Source organism: Gobio gobio (genome assembly GCF_949357685.1).
Source record: "Gobio gobio genome assembly, chromosome: 1".
Taxonomy (NCBI): domain Eukaryota; kingdom Metazoa; phylum Chordata; class Actinopteri; order Cypriniformes; family Gobionidae; genus Gobio; species Gobio gobio.
Window position 1 is genome coordinate 48,378,672 of NC_137097.1, and position 25,814 is coordinate 48,404,485.

The 25,814-nt window shown below is 36.8% G+C and overlaps 1 protein-coding gene across 4 annotated transcripts in view; it reads right to left on the bottom strand.

Annotated features, from left to right (window-relative positions):
• The window catches only part of clec16a (C-type lectin domain containing 16A), an 87,510-nt gene that overhangs the window by 30,932 nt on the left and 30,764 nt on the right, over positions 1-25,814 (bottom strand). For all 4 annotated transcript variants that reach the window (XM_079821831.1, XM_079821829.1, XM_079821830.1 and 1 more), the window contains exons 12-18: positions 23,842-23,942; positions 21,204-21,323; positions 19,672-19,781; positions 18,697-18,741; positions 12,543-12,593; positions 11,654-11,782; positions 6,041-6,161 (exon numbers count right to left, since the gene is read on the bottom strand). In XM_079821831.1, coding sequence (XP_079677957.1) covers positions 6,041-6,161; positions 11,654-11,782; positions 12,543-12,593; positions 18,697-18,741; positions 19,672-19,781; positions 21,204-21,323; positions 23,842-23,942 — 677 coding nt within the window. The remainder of the gene's footprint in view (positions 1-6,040; positions 6,162-11,653; positions 11,783-12,542; positions 12,594-18,696; positions 18,742-19,671; positions 19,782-21,203; positions 21,324-23,841; positions 23,943-25,814) is intronic.

Sequence of the window (25,814 nt, forward strand, 5' to 3'; positions counted from 1 at the left end):
CAGAATCTGGCCCACTGAACGCAGCCCGGGATTGGGAAATGCGGGTAGACCTTTACCAGAGGCTCACCTTCCCACCCGAAATTGCAGCAACCAACCTGCGCCCAGACCTTGTCCTTTGGTCCAAGTCCTGCCGGCGTGTCTTCATCGTTGAAATGACTGTCCCATGGGAGGATGCCATCGACGAGGCATTTGAGCGGAAGAGGCTGCGATATGCTAATTTAGCAGCTGAAGCAGAGGGGCGGGGCTGGAACATGAAGGTGTGGCCAGTGGAGGTGGGATGCAGAGGTTTTGTAGCCAGTTCTACCACAAGGCTCTTGAAGGAAGTAGGGATCAGAGGGCAGTCCCAACGGAGGGCAATCAAAGAACTTGCCACTACAGCGGAACGGAGCAGTCACTGGCTGTGGCTGAAACGTATGGACGCAACATGGGCTGCCAAATGATTGCATGGTGCCACCACCGTGCGACACACACCCGGGTCTGATCAACTCGTGGTGGGCCAATCCCGGCAGAGGGTGTCTTGTGATAAGTGGCCGAAACACCCAATGAGGTCGGGCACACAACTGAAGATGTGTCGCACTGGTGGCACCATGAGATCTGTGCCAAATTTCACCCCACACAAGATGACATCCCCATTCAATTGTTGTGCTGAAAGTTAGGGATCTTTAAAAACCAGTCCTATTAAAAATCCTGTTAACTTGGGACCTTATATAGACAGGTGTGTGCCTTTCTAAATCATGTTCAATCAACTGAATTTACCACAGGTGGACTCCAATCAAGTTGTAGAAACATCTCAAAGATGATCAGTGGAAACAGGATGCACCTGAGCTCAATTTTGAGTGTCCTGGCAAAGGCTGTGAATACTTAAGTACATTTTTTCGCTTTTTATTTTTAATAAATTTGCAAACATTTCAAACAAAATTCTTTCACATTGTCATTATGGGGTATTGTTTGTAGAATTTTGAGTAAAATAATTCATTTAATCCATTTTAGAATAAGGCTGTAACATAACAATATGTGGAAAAAGTGAAGCGCTGTGAATACTTTCCAGACGCACTGTAGTATGCATTTTATTAGACAGGTGAGCAACTGTTTGGATATGCATTTATCACCAGAAAACAAATCATTGTTATAGAGTGAAACATGGTTAGTCTTATTGTTTGAATCCTTGTTTTCTTGATTCACTGCGAGTAACTATTTTGACTTTTTTGTCAAATGGCTAACAGCATATTAAGAAAGAGCTTTCCCTATCATACAAATTTCATACAATACAGTATATTTTTAAGCACTGCGTTACCCTAGCCTGGCTCCGCCCTCCTACGTACTTCCGCTCAATTTTAATTTTCCTTCAGTACTCAATCTGGGACTGCGGTATACTCTTAGGTTGTCTCCGAACAAATTTTAACCGGTCCAATCAGCGAACAGAGGGAGTGTCTGAGAACGATGACGTTGATGTCGTGCGCTAGTTTGAGTTGTAGCTGAGTTGTCGAGTCAGTAATGGCGGCGGAGAAAGATGCGAACGAAGCCATTCATTTTTTTACCATTGCATAAATGAAATAGTTTTGTCTTGCTTAAAAAAAGAAAGAAAAATAAATTACAAAATTACAATTTAAAAATATTTATTTAACACTGAACATTTTTTAGCAATCCAGCAGACATACAAACAAAAAACATTATAACTTAAAATACATAAAAAAAAAAAAAAAAAAAAAAAAAAAAAAAAAAAAAAAATTAATAATTATCTTATCTTTGGTCTATTATGCCTACAGGTATCATAATCAAATCACTGAGGGTGCTTCTGAAATCACTGAGGGTGCTCTATTAAAGTGCAGATGTAGGCTAAGCAATGGCTCCACCACAGCAGTGAGTGTACAGCGAGACATTTAAGATTATTTAGAATTAAAAAAATATTTTGTAACAAATATTTTTCTATTAATCTATTAGCCTGCCTTTAAATTGCTTTAATGCATTACTATTTTTCACTATGTCACTTCTGAAACTTTGCAGCGTGCAATTGACCATCCTGTTTGCAACATGAAAAACAATAGTTTTATTCAATGGATTATATAGACTGTTAGACTGTAGACTTGAAAGCGAGCCAAGACCGCTCCATTTACGATCACTAAACGCTGTCACTATGTCAGTTCATGAAGCTGTTAACAAGGCACAATAAAAATATCTTACTTTACGTTCATTTATCTACACTATGTTTGTTCTTGAGAGGTTTTGCGAGCCTGTCACCGCTGCAGAAACATGTCATTGTTCGCTTAAATTTATTCGGCCTTTTCACCGAAAGTGCAATTTTTGCTATTTTCGGCCGATAATTTCGGTTGCCGAACATTTGGGGCATCCCTAGTTTTGAATAAGCAACCTCTAGCGGCGAAAATTACATACTGTGCCTTTAAATAACCTGATATTTTTAGGTCTTCCATGACCTTGGGAATTATGATGTAAAAGTCAAATAATAAGGGGCCACACAGAACATGTTTTTGCTTTGGAAAAACGCTGGCAGTGGAATTTGGGAAAAATGCAAGGTTTCGAGATGCGTTTTTAAAAAAAGTGGAACTTTTAACTTGAATGCTGCGTTTAGAAGGCCGTGTCTTGCATGAGATGCTGCATAACAAGCAAGACGTGACCACAGCAGTCAAACGCGTCCATCTAGTTTTTTTACATTAAAAAAACTATGGAAAAATAGCACAGTGGAATGTGAAAAAAAAAATCTACAGCAGATTACAATTGTAGTTTACCACAGAACAAATCGCTTACTCCAACCTTGCATATGAGTACCCAAATCAGACCACCCAGACAGCACAAACTGAATCATCAATAGACTCAGGATAATTACATCCTGTTTAATTTCAAGAGAAAATGTAATGTGCATGTCTATTTTATCAAAAGCCCATTAATAGAAAAGATTTCTGCTCTCAACCAAAGTGGGGGTGAGGTGTTACATGCAAAACTACCATGTGACTAAGTGTTCAAGGTGTGAAACTTTTTCTGAGAACTTCCTCAGAAAGTGTCCACATGTCATGTGTATTAATCATTATGTATATGCATGCAAAAAAGGAAGGTAGAAGAGCAAAAAATACACGTGAACATATGGTGACAGGTCTTTCAGTTAATGTGTTCTTAAAAAAAAAAACTGACTGCAAAGAGTGGAAAATATTCAGCAAGAATTCATGTAAGTTCACACAATGCACTGTGGTGCTTCTATGGTGTTGTGTGCATGCATCATTTCCTGCAAGTTTAAAAATAACACAGATCAGTGGCACGTCAGGTCGATCTGTCTGTCTATCTGTCTGACTGTCTCTTTCATCATTTGAGAGCGAGATGCTTGTTCCATCCACTCACTGATGAGCCATTCCAGGATTTAAAAGGACATCAAAAGGCCAATGTTATCACAAATCATGAGGTTGCAAGACATGTCAGCTGTAAATAGCAGTTACTGTTAAGTAGGGGCTGTAAAATATATTTTCCAGGTAGGTTTTTTTGGCATGGTAAAATGCTTTATAAATATATAGTGGGGATCCAAAAGTTTGAAAGCACTAGAGAAAATTATCCATTTTGCTTTTTATTTAAAATTAATTTTTTCATTACAAGTTATATCATCAGCATACTAATTTGAGTGAAAATTTGACTTTAAAAAGCAAACACAAGTGTTTGGTTTAGGGCTGGACCAGAATATTTGAATATTGTTCAATGGGTTGGTATTCGATTTTCAATTTTGGGATCAGATTCAGAATTATCATTTGGGATCAAATTTATTATTATTTTTCGCACACCTGGCATCCCCCTCGAAACGGTTCTCATTCGCGCTTGCATACGTTTACACTATAACAGGACTTGAGCTGCATGAACTCTAAAGATTTGAGAATTATCCAAAAAGCATGCTCAATTCACAGTTAACATGATAATCGTCACAAATTGGCTGATTAGTGACCTACGAATCGGTGCGCAAAATCTTAAGCCGGGTGCACACAGTGCGATTTATAATATTTCTTCATGATTGTTCCTTGTCAGACTGTACGAACATGATCCCCGCTGTAAGCCATGTCACACTGTAAGATCTAAGTTATCATTAATGTCAGACTGTACGATAGTCAAGGCGTGTTAAAAACGGACGCTAGCAAGAAAACTCGTCGGGAGCTTTATATCACCAACCAATGACGCTTTCGGTGACGGTGAGCTGCATTACACACAGGATTGAAATGGTAGCTACAAAGAAATCTCTAGCGCTCATTTTGGTCATAGTTTGTCTTGAAAAACAAAGATATTTTCACGGTTGTCACAGGAGAAGTCACACTGCAGGATTTTGCGCCAAATCTTCTGACACTGCCAGAATTTAGTCTGTAAAGTTTTAATCGCAGCATTCATTAATCGGCTGCCGGTTTTACGATTTTGAACCAATTTGTCAGAATGATTCATTGAATTCCTTCTGAATCAAAATTATTCATTTTGAGCCTTTTGAAAATTTCAAAACAATGAAATTGTTCAAAAATGTATCCGAGCGATTTATTAGATTTGTTCTTTATCTAAACGATTCATTTTTTTAGGATATTGACATTTTTAAAACACAGAAATGGTTCACAAATTCATCTGAACGATTCATTAGATTCATTCTGAATCAAAATGATTCATTTTTATGACATTGACATTTTCAAAAACAAAGAACTTTATTCATTGCACATTTAAATTTTAGATTTTCAAACCACATTTGTGAATTCTAGTGAATCAACTGGTTCAAACCTAGTATAAAAACAATCATCCAGATGTCACGGCTTGTGCATTAACCCTTTTATGCACAAACGGCTGTGAGACAGGAAGCAGTGGTGGGTTGATTTGGCAGCAAAATCTGAGCTTCCTCCCACCTGCTCACACTTCCAGGGCCCATTCTGCCCACTCTCTGACCCAGCCTGTAGGTGCTTCTCAAGCAGCCTTACTGTTAGACATGAGATATACTGGAAGAGCTCAGGGCTGCTGCCCACAGTGGCTGCACCAGCTCTAGCAAAGGCCTCGGTAACAGTGGAAGGTCTGAGTCAGTTTGCCTGCACACACCCCCTCTTACCTGTCAAAGTGAGAGGGCCTGAGTTAACCAGGACACCTGGACACAGGAACTGAGCTAGAGGAGCTGAGACAAGGGGCTTCCATGCAACACATCAGGGGTGAAATGAGAATCGGTTAACAGTACAAACCCACAGATTGCATGAAAGAGGTGCATAGGCGAGTCGACGAGAGTGTGATTTCATCATGTGTGGTAAACACTTTGTGACTGAGTGTGAGATACAATGAGGAAGGTCATAACATGGAACTCAAAACCAAAATGATGGTCACAGTTCACAAGAAATAAATCGATTTCATGTTCTCTTTCTATTAAAAATCAAGTGCTGCCATTTTATCTTTATCTAACTGCATCTTATCTGATACCACTGAGAAAAAAAAAAGAGATGGCACACAATTCAGTTTAAGTTAGTTATCAGATGAGATGAGATTCACATGAAAACGAGCGGTGACACTTTTAAAGATAAGACAGGATGTTATAAGTCAGGTAGGATTCTTAAGATTTCAGCTATAAAATCATAAAAGCAGATTTGATACTGCATAAATCATGTGATACTGCCTAAGTCACGTCGGGTGATGCAGTCATTAAATATGGAATTTATGTGTTTTAGTACTTGCAAGTCTAAACGTTTGGTTTTCTGTGATTGACTGAACATTGCTGTCATTAAAATTGTGAGAATGATTTGCGATATTGTGGTTAGGAAAATACAGTTATACAGAGATATAGTTGTATAAATTCCAGGTATTATGAAAAACTAACCACCAAGTATTTTTTTTTTTGCTAAGAAAATGAAGCATTTAATGAAAAATATATTTTTAGCACATATAAAAATATACTGCTAAAACATTTAACTGTCCTTAAATCATTTTTTGATGTTAGGCAAGTAAAAAAAAAATATTGGCAGGGCCAATAAAAATGTCAAGTTGCAAAACCAACTCATTTGTACAGTGTATCATTAGGTTTGTGTGATTCTAAAGGCCTTACTGAGGTCAAGCACATCATCAGTCTTGATGAGATCCTCCGGTCGGGTGAGAGGAAGTTGAGTTTCTGGCTCACCCTGCAGCTGTAGGGACAGCGAGCGCAGCATGAAGAACACACGGATAGCCTGCAGGGACACACAAAAACAATTAAAGCTACTATAGCTATATTATATTGCTGTGATATTAATTAATCATTAATCATTGATTTTAGAAATTAATGGAACCATCAATCGGAGCCAGATGATTTTTACTCCAAACACACGATCGGCAACCGGGTGTTTTTTTGCTTTATTTTGCCCGACTGCATTGCAATCATTTCCCAAAATGTTATTTGTTTACAAATATTATGATGTCTATAAACAAGGCGTTAACACAGGCCAGAGATGTGGACACTCTGAAGACGGACGCAACAAGGAGAGAAAATTCTGTACCAGGCGCAGCAAGCTCACTGTTCGTGAAGCTCAAAATATTGGAAGGAACAGACTGTCCGATAGGAACGGACTGTCTTCAGATGGCATTTTCTTTACCTCTTACATCCGTACAATGCCTATTAAAGTAGTGTGTATAAGCACAGCGCAGCTATGTGTAAAGCAGTAAAATAGGAAACGTTATATCGCTGCTATTTCTTGAAGGATTAGTTCACTTCAAAATGAAAAATTCCCGATAATTTACTCAGCCCCATCTCATACAAGATGTTCATGTCTTTCCTCGATTTGGGTGTTGTGTTTCTTCGCGGCGTATGACGTCATCACGTCGGAAAGGTCACGCGTGATGTAGGTGGAAGTACCGACCCCGTGCCGAAAAACTCTCCTCCAACTTTAGAATGGTCCAACATAGTTTTTTTTTTACCTTTGTTTTTGTAAAGGGCATTTGATCTAGTTTTTGCACGTTTGTTTTAATACTGGGTCGGTACTTCCACATACATCACAAACGTGACCTTTCCGACGTGATGATGTCATGCAAAAGCAGAGCGTTGAAGTTGTGCATTTGAAGTTAAAAAGTATATACATTTTTATTTTTTTTAGAAAATGGCCGATGGATCATGCAGAGCCTCTGAAGCTCTTAGAAGCCCTTTGAAACTGCATTGATTTAGACCTTCAACCCATTGGTTGCCATTGAAAAGCATTATGTGGAGAAAAATCCTGTAATGTTTTCTACAAAAAACTTGATTTCTTTTCGATTGAAGAAAGAAAGACATGAACATCTTGGATGAGATGGGGCTGAGTAAATTATCATGAATTTTTCATTTTGAAGTGAACTAATCCTTTAAGCCCCACCTACTGTTATTCAGTCCATCTGCTGTTTTTGATTTGTGCAGATAGGCCTGTTTTATGTAACATACCGTATTTCCTCAAATAAAAGCCTGTAGTCAATTAAACGCCGGGCCTCTGATAGTGGCCGGGGGCGTGGCCAGCACAAACAAATAAAGGCTGGTCTTAAATTAAGGCCGGGGAAAAATTAGTGTGGATAATTTCCTAAGTGCCTTTCATTTCATGTGCATTCAAGTTCATCGTAATGTACAGTAGGGTTGTGCCGAAAGAGCGAAATCATCGTGACCATTGCCCCCCGCTGTGAGTCTTGCGAGTGCGACGCACACTAGTCCTGGTCTCTTCTATACTTAACTTAAACACTTGCAGGGATTGCTCTGTAAATTAAATTGAGAATATAACTGATGCATATATGCCATTTTAAATACTGTAGTCTATGAGAGATGTGATGTGTGTTAGTCTGTGAAAATACTGTGTCAGGCTACACAAATGATCTTGACAATCTCTTAGCCACTTGTCTTTTTTACACATCTTACTCTGCATTTAACTTGAAACATTTTATTTTGTACAAGAAAACAGCGTAGGCTTCAAAATAAATTATGTTATTGAAACATTGTAAAGTGGTCATTTAAACTACACGAACGAACGTTTAAAAAAACAATTAGCAAAATCAAAATTGAATAGCTCCATAACGGATTGAGAAAAGTGTGCGCAATGAGTAATTAGTTGGGTTAGAAAAATAACGAAATTATAGTTTTTTTTTAAGTAGAAAATAATATTTATGTAAAGATATATTAAAATAAAAAGTGTTTAAAGGAACACAACTCTTTTTAAGTGGAAGGAAGCTTTTTTCCCTCACGTGGAATATAGAAAGCACATTAGTTGGGTTAGTAAAATAACAAAATTATAGTGTTTATATCAAGTCTATAAAACATAAAAGAACAACAAATATATCGGTGAGAACACTCATTTAAACCTGGACATTTGACTGCAAATCACATTTTTCACAATGTTGATTCTTCTTGCAATCGTAATGCAATGGACTGTGGCCTACATTAAATCTTTAAATAAAAGGTTTACACAGTCATTTACAATAAACAAGCTTGTACAGTGACAGGAAATAAAAATTAACGCAAAAAACCTGCCTACCTTAACAGAGCATGTGAGCGAAGCAAAGCGGTCAAGAACCGCTCACCGGTAAAATGGTGTGTGCTCAAATCCCGCTCCGACATGACATTTCTCTGTAGCCTACTATACTTGTAGCCATTAAAACACGTAATTAGTTTCAGTTTAAATATGATAATGTTATTTTTTTATTTAATTTACGTTGAAAAGTGAACAGGACACTTAAGATGCATAATGTCAGAAGACGGGGGTCTTCAATAAGTTCAATAACACGTTTTGTTGAAAGCCTTTCTTTAAAGTGAATTCAGTTTTGTATAAATTGTATCTTAATTTTAATCAATGTTTTATCAACCAAATTGCCCAGATTTAATAAATAATAAGCAAATAGCCTATAACAGACAATGACGCGGCCGCGTGAACAACGTGAACTAGCCTACTAGAAAAGAAAAAAAACTTTAGTCAGGGGCAGCCCTAACTTTTTATTTCAGATAGGCCTATATTTGATCCAGCATGTCACAAAGGGAGTTCTGGGTTGAGCGTGCGGTGCTGAGAGCAATGAGCTTCAGAAATGAACGGAATCTTCAGAAAGGCACTTGATCTCCACTGGAGGAAATATTACCACTCTTTCAACGCACACACCACAACAGTCACAATATGACCTCATGTATGTTTTAAAAACATAATTCAGCTTATAAATAATACTTTTTAATGGCCCACTTAAAATGTTTATTACAAATAAATTATTAAATTCTAAAAATGAATAAAATGAACAAAAATTTGCATTGCATTTGCAATCCTTTGAAACCATTCCACTTCCCGCGCCCCTGATGATATCGGTCCGCTGGAACGATATCGCTTTTCATTTAAAACGGTTTATTTAAAACAATAATTTTTTTCAAATAGATGGAATTCAAAATACAGGCCTGCCCCTAATAAAAGCCTGCTTCAAATAAAAGCCTGTGACCTTCTGCAGTTCAGCTAAATAAAGGCCCCGGCTTTTATTTGAGGAAATACGGTAATTTTACAAAGCTAAAATCAGACTACTCTGTTTTTGATTTAATTCTTGAAATGATACAATCTAATTTAAATCAAATCAACTGTTCATGCTGCATGCGAGTAGCATCATTGTTTGAAGCGTGACTAAAATGCAGTGTGGTCAGTGGTGACCTCTTATTTCTTGCATTAAAAAAATAAAATAAAATCAGCAATTGGAATAATAATCAGTGCATCCCTAAATGATTTGAGTCTTCCTGGAATTTATGTCCTACATGAGCACCAAGAGTTCTTTTAAAATATTCTCATATTATGTAAATATAATATGTATCTCAAATATTTAAATATTATCAATATACCTCAAACAAAGAACACATCCTTATCCACATTTTTTACTGTGACATCATCTGGAGTCGTCATATCAAAGTTTGAGTACCGATACCTGTGAACTCTTTCAGCCACTTTCAAAAACTCATATAATTTTGGACACATTGCATTATGCAGAAAGGTAAACATTAAAGCAAAAAATTACAGTAAAACATGCTCTTCATTTAAGTAGCTTTCAGAGCATTTAAGTAGCTTTTTAACAGAGCTTTCCTAAAGTTTTTTATTATGTATACACTCACCTAAAGGATTATTAGAAACACCATACTAATACTGTGTTTGACCCCCTGTCGCCTTCAGAACTGCCTTAATTCTACGTGGCATTGATTCAACAAGGTGCTGAAAGCATTCCTTAGAAATGTTGGCCCATATTGATAGGATAGCATCTTGCAGTTGATGGAGATTTGTGGGAAGCACATCCAGGGCACGAAGCTCCCGTTCCACCACATCCCAAAGATGCTCTATTGGGTTGAGATCTGGTGGCTGTGGGGGCCATTTTAGTACAGTGAACTCATTGTCATGTTCAAGAAACCAATTTGAAATGATTCGAGCTTTGTGACATGGTGCATTATCCAGCTGGAAGTAGCCATCAGAGGATGGGTACATGGTGGTCATAAAGGGATGGACATGGTCAGAAACAATGCTCAGGTAGGCCGTGGCATTTAAACGATGCCCAATTGGCACTAAGGGGCCTAAAGTGCGCCAAGAAAACATCCCCCACACCATTACACCACCAACACCAGCCTGCACAGTGGTAACAAGGCATGATGGATCCATGTTCTCATTCTGTTTACGCCAAATTCTAACTCTACCATCTGAATGTCTCAACAGAAATCGAGACTCATCAAACCAGGCAACATTTTTCCAGTCTTCAACTGTCCAATTTTGGTGAGCTTGTGCAAATTGTAGCCTCTTTTTCCTATTTGTAGTGGAGATGAGTGGTACCCGGTGGGGTCTTCTGCTGTTGTAGCCCATCCGCCGCAAGGTTGTGCGTGTTGTGGCTTCACAAATGCTTTGCTGCATACCTCGGTTGTAAAGAGTGGTTATTTCAGTCAAAGTTGCTCTTCTATCAGCTTGAATCAGTCGGCCCATTCTCCTCTGACCTCTAGCATCAACAAGGCATTTTCGCCCACAGGACTGCCCCATACTGGATGTTTTTCCCTTTTCACACCATTCTTTGTAAACCTTAGAAATGGTTGTGTGTGAAAATCCCAGTAACTGAGCAGATTGTGAAATACTCAGACCGGCCCGTCTGGCACCAACAACCATGCCATGCTCAAAATTGCTTAAATCACCTTTCTTTCCCATTCTGACATTCAGTTTGGAGTTCAGGAGATTGTTTTGACCAGGACCACACCCCTAAATGCATTGAAGCAACTGCCATGTGATTGGTTGATTAGATAATTGCATTAATGATAAATTGAACAGGTGTTCCTAATAATCCTTTAGGTGAGTGTAAATCCAATGTAAAATAGCAGTACTTAAATTGCTGAAGTGCATTAGACCAAAGATGTGCACAGCTGCATCACCAAACACACATATGAGTGTTCAAAATCAGCTGTTTGTCATTCGGACAGTGCATGGGAACCTAATTAAGTCATTAATCTGTATTACGAATACTGCAGAAAGCCTGGCATTGTTATATTTCTAAAAAACATAAAATCAATTTCCAAAATGCTTTGGAATGTTTCAGAGGAGACAAACACTGGCCAAGAAACACATACTTTCATGGATCGTGAGAAAAAGGTTCAGGGAGATTCTGGATGAAGACAAAATGTTTGAGAAAAGCCCATATAATTAAATCTCACACGTTTCAGCATGAGTATATATATATGTTAATCACTGACCCTGCGTGTCCTCTCAACATCTCCACAGGGCAATCGCTTCACAAAGTCAATGCCGGTAAGGGGGGTGCCAGTGGGAGGAAGTAAAATGGATGCATCCATCATAAGATATTCCACGTTTAGGGGCTTACTCTACACACAGAGAACACATCAACAAAGAAAAAGAGCAAAAATATGTATCATTCAATGGGCTAGTTGATACTAGACTAACAAACATCAAATTCAAGCAGTTGTTGAGTTTTGCTGGACAAACTTCCTGTTGGTTGGTCTGTTGGTTCAGTGTGAATGTAATTTTTCACAACATTTAAAATCAACATTCAACTTCATGTTTAAATTAATCATCGTCATTGCAAAACTTTTTTATGTGAAACTAAATGAATTAAAAAAAAAATATATATATATATATATATATATATATAATATCTACTATTTTCAATATGACAGTGGGTTTTAATGACTGGGGCTGTCAAACTATAAAATGTAAAAATAAAATAAAATAAAAACTCCATAAAAGTATCATAAAAGTGGACCATACGACTTAAATTCCATTCTATTTCATGGTCCATATGGTCCTACCACATAATATAGAGGACATCATATGGAAGAATTTTATGACATATTATGGAGCTTTTATGGTAAAAGCTCCACTTAACATTATTTTAACAGCAGGAAAATGAGCAACCAACTACATTTTTCTTAAAGGAACAAGGAAAAACCAGGAAACCAATGTTTTGTAAGAGGAAGCAGCATAAACTTAAGGTGTATTAGCCACTCCTTATCCAGTAAATGTCAGATAACAAATGTTTCCTCTCACCTCAGAAGCAGGATGTGTGTGAACAGTGAGTGAAGTTGCAAATAAGACAACGTTTATGTGATCATTAAGGCGGCTTACCATCATGCTCCTGTACTCATCCTCAAACATGTCCAGGAAGATTTCCTCGCCCTGCAGGAAGAGGAACATTAGTGGGAAAAATTACCATAAAAGAAAACAATACTACCATTGATTGGGGTCAGTATTTTATTTTTTTTGTTGAAAGAAATTAATACTTGTATTAGGGCATGGATGTATTGAATTCATTCAAATGTTCAAATGTAGAATTTATAAAATGTATAATTGTCAAAATATTTCTATTTCAAATAAATGCTGTTATTTAAAGGTAGGGGAGGCAATTTTTTTTAATAAACACTTTTTGTTACACTGGTTAAAACTCTCTTCACATCCTGACAGCAATCAATAATAGAAGTGGTCTAAATATAAAAACATGTACATATCTTCTGCAGAAGTCAGGACCAAAACATTTTTGTCCTATCATTGCATTTGGATCGATATGATGTCCTACCTGCCTGTCAACATATGTATTTCCATAACTCCCCTGCACCCTGCTCACGCAGACATCACACGTCATCAACGCCACAAACAGCAGCCACTCCTGAATAGGGATGGGCAACAGTGATCGAGTACTCGAGTACTCGAACGTGACAGCGACGATCGATCATGAAAACGATGATCGCCCTGACTTTAAAAAATATATTTGTCTATCTTTCTGATTGGTCATTGCGGCATTTTTGGCGGTAACTGAGGTTTGATTGGTTAGCGTTAGACAGCACGCCTTCCAGACCGGCGAAATAAAGTGAAACTGAAGCGCGCACTGCAGTGATGCCTGGAATCACTGTGATCATGAAATACAGTTAAGTGCAAGATGTGCAGCGCTAATCTGTCCTATACATCGCATTATAATGAAAACAAGATTGTAATAGAATGTTGTAAAAGATCTGTGATTTAGTTCCCCGTGCATCAGCTGTTAAAGGAAATACACAAGCGCGGTGAAGTTCATGTTCGCATCCGCGTCCTTTTCTGCAAATGCAAGTAGTAAGATTGTAGTAAGAACTTTTATGGTATCTATATCTGATTAATCTCATATGGACACGTTTGGTTGAGTTTAATAACCAGCTAGTAAAGCGCTGCTGTTACCAACTGGTGTTCATTCTCTTCAGTTTCAGCTTACATGCAATGCCCGGCATGATCGACTGGTTATTTTAGACGGTTATATTTTTTTAGATATGCTATTTCTTTTTCAAAAGCATTGATGATATTAATGCAGCAATGTTATTTCGTTCTCATATTTTTTAACAGTAGCCTATGTTTTATTTAAAGTAGTTTCTCATTAGGCCTTCGAAAACGCGCAGTGATGTCTGTAATCACTTTGATCAGGAAAAATACAATTCGGTGCAAGATGTGCAGAGCCAATCTGTCATGTATATAACAATATAACGAGAACACAATTGTAATAGTGTTGCAAATTATCTGTGCTTTAGTTGCCCGTGTATCGGCGTTGTTGTTAAGGGAAGAGCGCATTAAAAATGTGTAAAAACTAGTACGGCCAAGTTCACGTGCGCATTCACGTCCTTTTGTGCTGATGCAAGTACACTGATTAATCTAATATAGGGTGCGTTTGGTTGAGTTTATTAACCTGCTAGCAAAGCAATGTAGGGTGCTGTTTATTCACAGTTTCAGTTCAATAACAATGATATGATTGATTGGGTTATTTGAGACGGTTATTTTGTTTTTAGATGTTTCTTTTTAAAAAAACATTTAGGCATCATAATCTAGCAGTTATTTTTTCTAGTCATACGTCATGTTTTCATAGACATGTGATGTTTGTATTTGTCAACATTAATTTTCGTAACACTCTTAAAATAGTTTCATATCTCCATGACGGAGACGCCCTGCCCCCCACACAAGCCCCGCCCCCAATTAATCGAGTACTCGTTTTTGAGACCTATCGATGATCGAAATGAGAAATTGACAAAAATTCCCATCCCTACTCCTGAACCAAAACAGTGAGCTTATGCTGTGTTCACGCCATGTTGTAACTGTAATTACGAGATGGCAACCCATGATGTTCTACACGGTAGCTGTTCACGTCCTCAGACTCGGATTTATGCGTTTCTATGTCAAAACTATCAACGCCAAAATTAATCTGCAGCAGTCAGGTAGTACAAGTAAGAGCTCTGCAAGTTGTTTGCCTTCATTATTACTGTAATTTTATGTGCTTTGGGACATGAGGTAATTTAACGCCACCTCTTGCCCCGTGGTGCTTTGCAGACACTGCTGTGTGCGTTCATGTGTTTTGAAGGAGGCTTTGGAGAGCTCTCTGAATGGTAGGGTGGAATCTTAAGCCTTGTTTATACTGTCTCCTGGCTCCGCAGCGCGAGCCTCCGCTGACTGCGCACGTACGATTCTTTGAAACAACAGAGGGCGACTCAAAGTAATTGTTCTATAAAGTTTCAGGAAACAGCGGTGAGAAGAAGTAATGTACATGGGTGATGATATTTATTTTAGTACACTTCACCAAAAACCACACTACAAAAGAATCATGTAAAACTCAGTAAACCTTGATATTATTGGGCTATTTGTGACATTAGAACAAAATGTATGTACACAACATTAAATAATGATGACTAAATAACTAAATTAATGATGATCTCTAAAATATTTCCTAATTTCACTAAACATTTTCATTTAGTTTCATGAATTGTTTTTTATTAAACATGGATCTTTATTTTCATTAAAAGGCTTATTTCTGCTATTGCAGGCTCATTTTGTAAATATAAGCAACTAATTTGTATGTGCAAACTGGGTGGGTCCAAAGGATGTGGTGGTTCCCGTTCAATGACACATGATACAATATTCCTATACAATATTCAGGATAATGCCGAAAGAACTATTCTGTACAGTCAATATGCCATGCAAAGAAAAGGGATTAGTTCAAACTATAGTCTCACATAGCCAGATCTTTATAGCCTCAAACATGCATTAAAATTACATAGTTATGACATCTGTCGACATGATGCCAAGGAATTGCAGATCTTGTGCAAACATATTTACATATCTATAATCAGATGCTTTTTTAACTACTGTTTTCTCTCTGTCAATTTTGTTGTGTTTATTTTGGTATTGAGGAAAGCGTGCAGCACATTTACATATTCATCTAAACGTTGTTCTCAGCAGCATGGACGACGTCTGATAACAGTATATTGCTGCAAAAGTATTTCCAACTTCTATGCAAAAAACTAACTTCGCCGTGAGTATATCGGGTCATTGAATCATGTTCAGTCTCTTGTATGTTGCGTGAGCATGAGTGCAAGCAAGAACAATAAGTTGCTGGCTGCAGTTCAACGGCCACTGGTGGCTAGGGTTGGGAATCGTGAGAAATTTTCCGGTTCCGGTTCTGGTTCCGGTTCCGCCTAACGATTCCGGTTCCGATTCCGGTTCCATTAAAATTATTAAACAAATAGTGGTAAAGGAAAAAGGCACAATACGCAACTCAAACAATCCATTTTGTGTTTATTACTTGCTCTAAAATTAATTTACAGGTTGGCAATGTCAAAAAAGTCCTGTACTGTACATATATTACAGTATTAATTAAGCCATTCTTGCAACAATTTTTTTTTTCAAATGAACACCTCTGAAATTATCTTATTACATTTTATCTCTCTGTCTCTGAATAAAACCAAGTTATAAATTATATTTATTAGTTATATTTATTAATTAGTTGTATATTAATTTAATAGTAATTCAGTTATTCAGTGAACTTGTAAATAATAAATTGCAATTCAGCATTACAAAGGTAATTGTGCCTAAAAGGTAACCATGGTGACTCAACGGTTGACAAATATAAATATATATATATATATATATATATATATATATATATATATATATATATATATATATATATATATATATATATATATATATATATATATATATATATATATATATATATATATATATATATATATATATATATATATATATATATATATATATATATATATATATATATATATATATATATATATATATATATATATATATATATATATATATATATATATATATATATATATATATAAAATATAGGCCTTTCACTATAAATCTGGTATAAGCCCTGTGGCACTCTGTGCTGTAGCAAACGGTTTGTCAAATTGCTATAATGCAGCCTCCTTTGCATTTCACATGTGTTACATTTTGCTTCATTATCAATCATTCTTTGGAAATGAATCCATACTTGTGACTTTCTCTTCGCCATGCTGGTGGTCAACGAGAAAATATCTGACGCAAAACCGTGACTGTGTGTAGCCTGCGAGGGCTTTCAGTGCTGAACTGCGTTGCACTCCTGGAAGCGGCAGGCAACGTAAATAATATTCATGATGAGGTGAGGGTTGCCACAACAAAACCCGCACAATTGCTTCTCAAAACTAGCCCAAAACAAGCCCAATCGCGTTTCAGGGGGGCTTCTCCGGTAAAATTCGCATTTCCGGAGCTAAATATCACATAATTGGGGTCGCTTCAACCCGCGGACATGAAACACAGCCCGCGGCAACAGTTTTTAAGTAGCCCAATTCCGCGGGAAACCCACGGACTTGGCAACACTGACTGTCACTCGCTATTAAAGGATACGCTTCCAGCGCTTCGCACACACATTGCAGCACCAGAACCGTTTTCGGAACCGAAACTTAGGAATTTCGCGCGGTTCTGGTATTTTTCAAAAATCAGTTTCGGTTCTGCATAAGAACCGGTTCTCGGTTCCCAACCCTACTGGTGGCGCTAATAACAAGGGTTTCTGAATTGCACATATAGCCCCTTTAAAATATACTGGGGAAAAAATAAAAAGTTATTTAATGTATACAGTTTTTACTGTATTCTCGTTTAAATAAATGCAGCCTTGGTGAGACTTCTTTCAAAAATGTTAGTAAAGTAAAAAAATAAATCCCACTGTCCCCTTACGGAATTATTAACATTACTTGCAAGCTAAAATACAAATTAAACTCTTGAGTAACATTAACCCTCATCTCATACTTGCATAAACATATATTTATTTTTCTAAGAGGACTATAGTATTATATCAAATTCAGTAAAAGACAACAAATTATTTAATGTTATTATTTGACTTGTGTTACCATCTGACATGGTACTGTTCAGATCAAGTGTAAACATAAATCAGAATGCTCAGTTCCATGAAAAGCCCCATGGGAAGGAGAAAGGGAGGGACACGATGAGAATAGAATGGAATACAGATTTAAAAAGAAATTATTCAGAACAGTCAGACTCTTTTACATATACAGTATGAGTCGTTTATGGTCCCTGCGTAATTTTCAAACTTCTGGTATTGTATAGTTTTGACCTCACTATTATGCTATAGTGTGAACAACAGAAATGATAAAGAAACAATAGGTGTGTCCAAACTCCTGACTGCTACTGTACACGCACGCCTGCCAGGGTTTCTTGGAAGAGCTGGAACACACAGATCCATTATGAACGCACACAAAAAACACAGCTGAGATACCAAAACATTCCCTCTCAGGAATCTTCATAATCCCAGAACAGGACATTGAGTACTGTGATTATTTACAGTCCTCACTTATAATACTCATTTTGGATAACGACGGTTGGAATGTGCAGCCTGCATAATGCATTCTGAAAGAGATCTTTTCTGGAATTGTGAAAGTAAAACTGGCGCCAGTTCTCATGTACGTTAAACCGGATCACACCATGGCACTCAAATTTCACAAGTAAAAATGACTTCAGGGAAAATAAAAAGGAGGAGAAAAAAAAAAGTGCTGCAGTATTAGTTGCAAAAACACATCTATGACTGTTGAGAACGGCAGAGTGGTCAAAACAAAAGCTGAACTCACTAATGTACTTTGTAAGCTTGCAGGAATCCAAGTACTCTATTCTGTTTAATAGTAGCTCGCTTTCACAGAAATGTCTCAATGTGAATAAGCCACCAAGAGTGCTGACATGTTTCAACAGGAAGCTTCTGGGATTTTCCTAAATATCAAAACAGCAAAGTCTTTAGGATGAGCTGTTTGAGCTTAATTCTTCCTCAGACTTAAAAGGAAATCAACTGCAAGTGGGGTGACTAGGGGATAATTACGAGAATTATCAGCATGAAGGTCTGTTGCCTATCTGAGTTCCAGTAAGTAAGTGGCTTTTATTAGATCTGAAAAAAAAAAAAAAAACTACAAGAGCATCTTGCCTTATAAAATCGCCTCAGAAGGTGAAGACTCTCTTCTCTTGCACCCTAAAAAAAGAAGAAGAAAAAATTGGAATGGTATGATTGAGTTACACAATATAAATAATCCTACTTCCTGTACATCGGTCTGCTTTCAAAATAAGAATGAAAGAAACTGAGTGTTACGCAATGTAAAACAAAAATTACTGGGAAAATACTAAGTGTGCATATCGTATGTGTTAAGGAACAACCGATAAATTAGAAATATGTTGCAATCAGTCTTGAATAATCTTGTTCAATTATTGTGAAAGATAAATGCATAGGTTTTTTCAGTCTTTATCTACAATGACAAAGCAGGCCATAGGGAATATTTGTATCCATGGCTAAAACAGTCTCCACAACGCCATGTTGTCATGTATTTGACAATAAAACCAATCTGATTCACTAATGTGATTTAGAATGACAAATAAGTTTAATGGTGTTTTTTTATGACTCACATACATTTGCAGACATAATTTACCCCTCTTATACCTCTAGGCTCAGGTCACACTCTGTAATGGAAGATCCATTAACTAACTGTTGTGTTAATGGATCACAAATATCCATTTAGAATTAAATTTGAAGGTTAAAAAAAAGGAAATTGTTGATGACTGAGATAGCAACTATATACAAGAAATGTCATGAAAGATTTAAAATAATTTCTCTTTTTTTCTATGGCTAAATAAGTGGACTGAAAATGTTACTCATTTATGGGAGTAAATTACAAAAATATATTAGTTTATACAAATGAATCACATTCTTTGACATTGATAATACATTTGATTCTTTAATCATTATTTAATAAGATATTAAACAAGAGAAGTATTTTGTATGATCATATCCCTGTTTGGTATGCTTCCAATTCTGAGAATCTATTACGCACCATGTGCGGGAAAAACAAAACAAAAATTTAAGTGAAGTGCTTGGAAAGTAAAAGATGTTTTGTGTTAAGACGCCTACCTCCAAACAAGCCAAATGGATGTCCTTTATAATGCATTGAGAGCCAGACAGCACAGACTGTTTCAAAAGGAGACAGCTTAACTCCAGGGTGGCAAGACGCACCTTCCCATCTGAAACAGACACACAGTTGTGATAAAGGAAAATAAAATGCATCTTGCAATCTTTCTAAATTTACAATTTGAAAAGTGGCATTATCACAGCAGACCAAAAATGTGGCATTTTCTGTCACGCAATTAACTTCAGACCCTCTCCAGAGGAGAAAATCTAGCAAACATGTCTTAAAAAAGGAAGTGTGGGGCATCAGAATAGCTCAGATGTAATGTGTGTAACCACAGCAACAGCCAAATAACCATGTTGGCAAACAAACGTGCTGCATGAAAGAGAAAATCGGTGGATTTTAGGAAGAGAGGAGTTTAGCTTCTTGTCATGCTAGTGTCACAATGAACACTGAATGGAAATGTCAAAAGCACAAAGGCATGAATCATACAACATGAGGACAACAGCTCATCATGTGTATATTGTGGACTCAATCAGTTCCACAATTTAATCCTAAGTATAGCCGAGTACCAATGATGGGCTTTCAGAAAACTCAATTTAGCACCATGCATGCAAATGTAATGTGAATGTGAAGCAAGTCAACATTCAAATGTCACAACAATTACGGGAGCCCCGAAAGGAGAAACTGGCTACAATTCTTCTTCACAAAGGTGAAAGAGTTCAACGGTTAGAGGAAATTGGTTGCAGTTTGTGTTACTCAAGGTTGTGGTCAAGGGAGCTAATGAAATGTGCATCAGACAAAATGGCATTCAAATAACAACTGTTACTTCACTAAGCTTTGGTCCTCTTGCTCACACTGACGGAAGCTTTTCAGAACATCCCATAGGAGTAAACTGGAGATTTCTGTAAACAGTACGATGTAAAATGTGCTCATAAAGTGGTCAAATTGAAGTGGTGTTATCCTGACATGGGCTGGAATAAACTTGGCATGTTTATCTGCCATTTTTCTTGAAAAAAAATGGTTAAAAATGATTGGTTAGTATTTTTTCCCCTGTCTGTGGCCTTGGTTACATAATCAGAAAATTCATTAGAGAGCAGTGTTGTTATTGTTAAAACTAAAACTATTAAAAATAATATCCATTAACTGAAATAAACCTGAAATTAAACAAAAAATAAATATTAGATACGAAATATTAGAAAGGTTGCTTTAGCAACTAACTGAAATAAAAAAGTAACTAAATGTATAAGTAAAATGAAGTCACTAAATTTACTTAGTAACTAAAACTGAAATACAAATTGTTGCACAATCACTGGATTGAAATATCAGTAAAGGTCTACACTGAATAAACAGTGAATGTTTTGATCTACACAGTCATGTTCAGGCACACCGATGGAATCTGCAGCGTGTAATATGTAATGAGCATGTCCAAGCAAGTGAAGGATTATATTTGGAGTCAAATAAAATACACTGGAGTGAGAACGTGCAGGTGAGGCATGGGGAATGTTCGTGTGTGCATGTCTCTCTCTCCACGTACCTGGCAGAGCAGCCTGGCTCATGATTCGGATCACTCTCTCCACCAGCACCTGACTGTAAGAGCTCCTCTCTTGATCTGGCACAGGTAGCTGGATCCTCTCCAAGAGCTCTGGGTTTATACCTATACACAAATTCACACATACAAAAACAAGATATAAAGAGCAGAATGTTGAAGCATGATGTTGGTACTATAAATGCACGTGTATTGTACTATGGTATTAATTACTGTAGCAAGCAAACATGTTAATTTATAAATATTGTGATTGGTTGGATATAACACACACACACTTGAAATAATGCACTTGGACAAAAACATATGCACATCATGTCATTGACCCATATATATATATATATTTTTTTTTATGTCCAAGTGCATTATTTCCTTTTAAAATAATTTGCTAAATTCATGACATATATCACTTTTTTTAGGACATTTAAATAATACTAATAAAAAGATTTGTCATCTTAAACCCCCAAAATGGTTACTGTTTACCCAAAACTATCTGAACAAAGGATAAAAAAAATGAAATACTATGGCACCATTTCAGGTTTGAAACCTTTAATATAAACACATTTTATAAATATTAGTAGTTTTAAAGCTGTTGAGATAATTGAAAACCTTTTGTCCAGCAATTTGTATATTCTCAAATGTCAGGGTGGCACAACTGCAAACCCGCTCTTTTATTATGAATTGACAACCGATCCTTGTGGCAGAGTGAAAAGATTTGTATCTCTCTCAAATTCTGATAAAAAATGTCAAGTATGGGTAGGCTGGTACACTTTCCATGTCAGGTGGTACAACTACAGTATATACATACAACTACTTGGTTGTACCGCCTGACATAAAAACTGTCAAAAAACTGATTGAAACACTATGAAATGTTATTTAACAACTGAAACTTGTTTAAACACATTGTTCATGACAAAATGCATGTGAAAATGTGCATTACATCAGTTTTGAAAACATTTTTGAAGCTTTATTTGTCAATGACCCATATAAGCAATGGATACTTTTACTATATTTTAATATACAAAGCAGAATTTTCAACAGCCATTACTTCACTGTCACATGATCCTTCAAAAGTCATTACAAAATGCTAATTTTGGTGCTCAAGAAACATTTATTACCAACGTCTAGGGCTGGGCGGTATGACAATATACAGTATTGTTACCAAGGTATAAAATGTATATCGTTAAAGATTTTGCTATATCGCATTGTGCAGGACGAGCGAGACCCGTGAGAGAGCGGTCTCGGATCCATAAAAGGAGGAGCGATGACAGTGAAGGACGAGAGAGGACCAGGCCTGGACTTTATGCTGTGTTTTATTTACGTTTTGTTATGTGTGTGAGCGGTAGTCGTCCCTGAGGGGCTGCCGCTTTTACTTTCTGTTTTGGTTATATTGATTAAAGTCTTTTAACGTTTGCCGGTTCCCATCTCCTTCTTCCCTGAACAAAGAACTGTATTACAGCTATATATTTTGCTCTCCGAGGGAGCCTGCTAAGCGCAGGCTTACATAGCAGCGGGCCTTCCCACGCAGGGAACCATGTTTACGTAAGTAACCCGAGACGTTATAAACACAATATAGCCTGAAAAGGAACACTGTGCTGTGCGCATGCTGACTGGCATACTGCTAATGTGCACACAGAAAGCTGCCTCTCTCAGAAGATTTGGGATGTGCTCGATGTGAAAAAGTGTTATTAAACACAACAAGCAGTGAAAAAGAACTCAATGCAGTGCACAGAAAGTCTCTCAGCATGCAACCGCAAATTCAGTTCTCTTTCAAGTCTTATTGCACCTGAATGGTCGAATACACACGCAATTATGTCTAAATGTCCATCGTGTGGAGTATTCATGTAAACACAGACGTTTAGGTCTCAAGTGAAAGAAAACAGTTGGGTGTAAACCGGATGTGTATCAGTATAATGGATCTGTGCGTTTGGTCTGTTTGGCCACCTGCTGCTCTGTTTTATTAATGTGAATCAAACAAAGGAGAAAATGACTGACTGCTTTTTAGCTTTAATAAGAATATATTTATATGTAATTCATACAGTGAAAACAATGCAATATTTTATTTTTTTTTAATTATTTTTATTTTTTAAATGTCTGTACTAATTCTAACTACATATTAAATAATCCTATTGTGCCTGAAAAAAGGTCATTTGTTTAATTCATATTTTTGTTATATTGTATTAGTCCTATTGCTTGTAATTTGCTTCTTTTTTCTTATTTATTAATACAATTAGATAAAATAACCATATAGTGATGTATATTGTTATCGCGAAATAAGAATTTGGTCATATCGCCAAAATTAAAAAAAAGTTATATTATTAATCAAATGTATTATTATCAATATTATATTATTAATATAAATTAAATAAAAGCATTTTAATGAAATAGAAATCTTTTGTAATTATAAAATCTTTTTGTATTATAGAAGTCTTTACTGTCACTTTTGATCAATTTAATGGGTTCTTACAGAATAAAAGTAATCATTTCTTTAAAATAAATCTATATATGAATAATACTTACAAATACTTTTCATATTTGATATAGTCTCTTTTACATCTATTCCCATGATTATCAATTTATTTGCATGCTTTGCTTGAGACTGTTATTGCTGAAGAGACGGATCATATACCTTTACTGTGAGACACTGCATACAGGAGACAAAGCACAAACAGAGCCTGGTAATCCTCTGTGTCACAGTCCAGTGCATTATAGAACATGTCCAGGAAGGGCCTATAACAACAACAACAACCAAGATAACAGCTATTCTTTCATTGTTTCCGCTTGAAATCATGCAGAAGTTTGCACAACAGCACAATGTGTACAATACGCAATGCGCAGTTTGTAAGGACATACTGTACTGTTTGAGTGTTGCAAACGTGAAAGGCATTTACCAAGGCAAGCTATTGTCTATAAATCATGTTGCAATTAGTCTGGCTTTGAGGAGCACTCATATCCAGACTAAATGCTAGTTACCTCCCCTCTAACTAAAAATAGCTTTAAAAATTGTAAACTCTTCTTCTTAAGTACCAAATCATGTCCGTGCAGAGTATTCCTAAGAATATTGCTTTTTGACAGGCATGAAATGTACCTCTTTGATCTTTTGGTTTAGATAAAACATATATATCATCACTTTTGAAAGACTTGTGAGCAGTCTGAACACGTCCTAAGCTCTCTTTCCTTGGAGCACAGCAATCTAAACAGGGGAGCTTTGCTGCACTTCAATGGAACAGAGCATAAGCCAATTGCAGGGTCATCAGTTCAATGTTAATGCCCGTTAACATTGTGAACACTACAGGGAGTGCAGAATTATTAGGCACGTTGATTTTCTGATCATATTTTTTTTCCAGGCACATTTGACCAATTCCAAACCACAGTAATCCTAATAACTACTATTGATTTAGTATTTAATAATGTACAAGTGATATATAATTGTTCATGAAGGCTGGAAATGAAAATCCCCTTATATTCAGGTGTGCAGAATTATTAGGCATGTTTTCTTTTACAGATAAATTGAGCCAAAAAAGAGATTTAACTCAGACTGAAAAGTCAAAAAGTATTAAATGCCCATGAGAAGGATGCAATACTAATGCAATACTAGACATTGCAGTTAAGGCATGACCATTGGACAGTGAAATGCTCGTTGGGTCAGCAGGATCTGACAAAAACAGGTGGTGAAGAAAAGACACTTGTTAACTGCAAAAGAATGAAGAATTAAGGTGAAGAATTAAGGGTGAAACCATCAGGAACTCTTTAGTCTCCAGCGCCACCATTTTCCAAAGCTGCAACCTACCTGGAGTCTCCAGAAGTGCAAGGTGTCAGGATCTCAGAGACTTCAGTTAGGTAAAGAATCCTAAAAAATGACCCCCACTAGATAAGAATCACAAGCTGAAGTGTTGTAAAATACATGAAGAAGGTTTTTTTTATAGGCTTTATGGACAGATAAGTGACTCTTGAAGGACCAGCACCACATCCTCTAGTACCACTGTTTGAAGAATTCATCTTCCAGAATCTGGCAGTACGTTTTGGGAGTTCATTTTTAGTCCATCTCTGCAAAACGGACTTCAGGATGGACTAAAATGAACTCCCAAAACGTACTGCCAGATTCTGGAAGATGAATTCTTCAAACAGTGGTACTAGAGGATGTGGTGCTGGTCCTTCAAGAGTCACTCTCAACCTATCTGTCCATAAAGCCTATAAAAAAACCTTCTTCATGTATTTTACAACACTTCAGCTTGTGATTCTTATCTAGTGGGGGTCATTTTTTAGGATTCTTTACCTAACTGAAGTCTCTGAGATCCTGACACCTTGCACTTCTGGAGACTCCAGGTAGGTTGCAGCTCTGGAAAATGGTGGCGCTGGAGACTAAAGGGTTCCTGATGGTTTCACCCTTAATTCTTCACCTTAAATGTTAATTCTTTTGCAGTTAACAGGTGTCTTTTCTTCACCACCTGTTTTTATCTGACCCTGCTGACCCAACGAGCATTTCACTGTCCAATGGTCATGCCTTAACTGCAATGTCTAGTATTGCATTAGTATTGCATCCGTCTCATGGGCATTTAATACTTTTTGACTTTTCAGTCTGAGTTAAATCTCTTTTTTGGC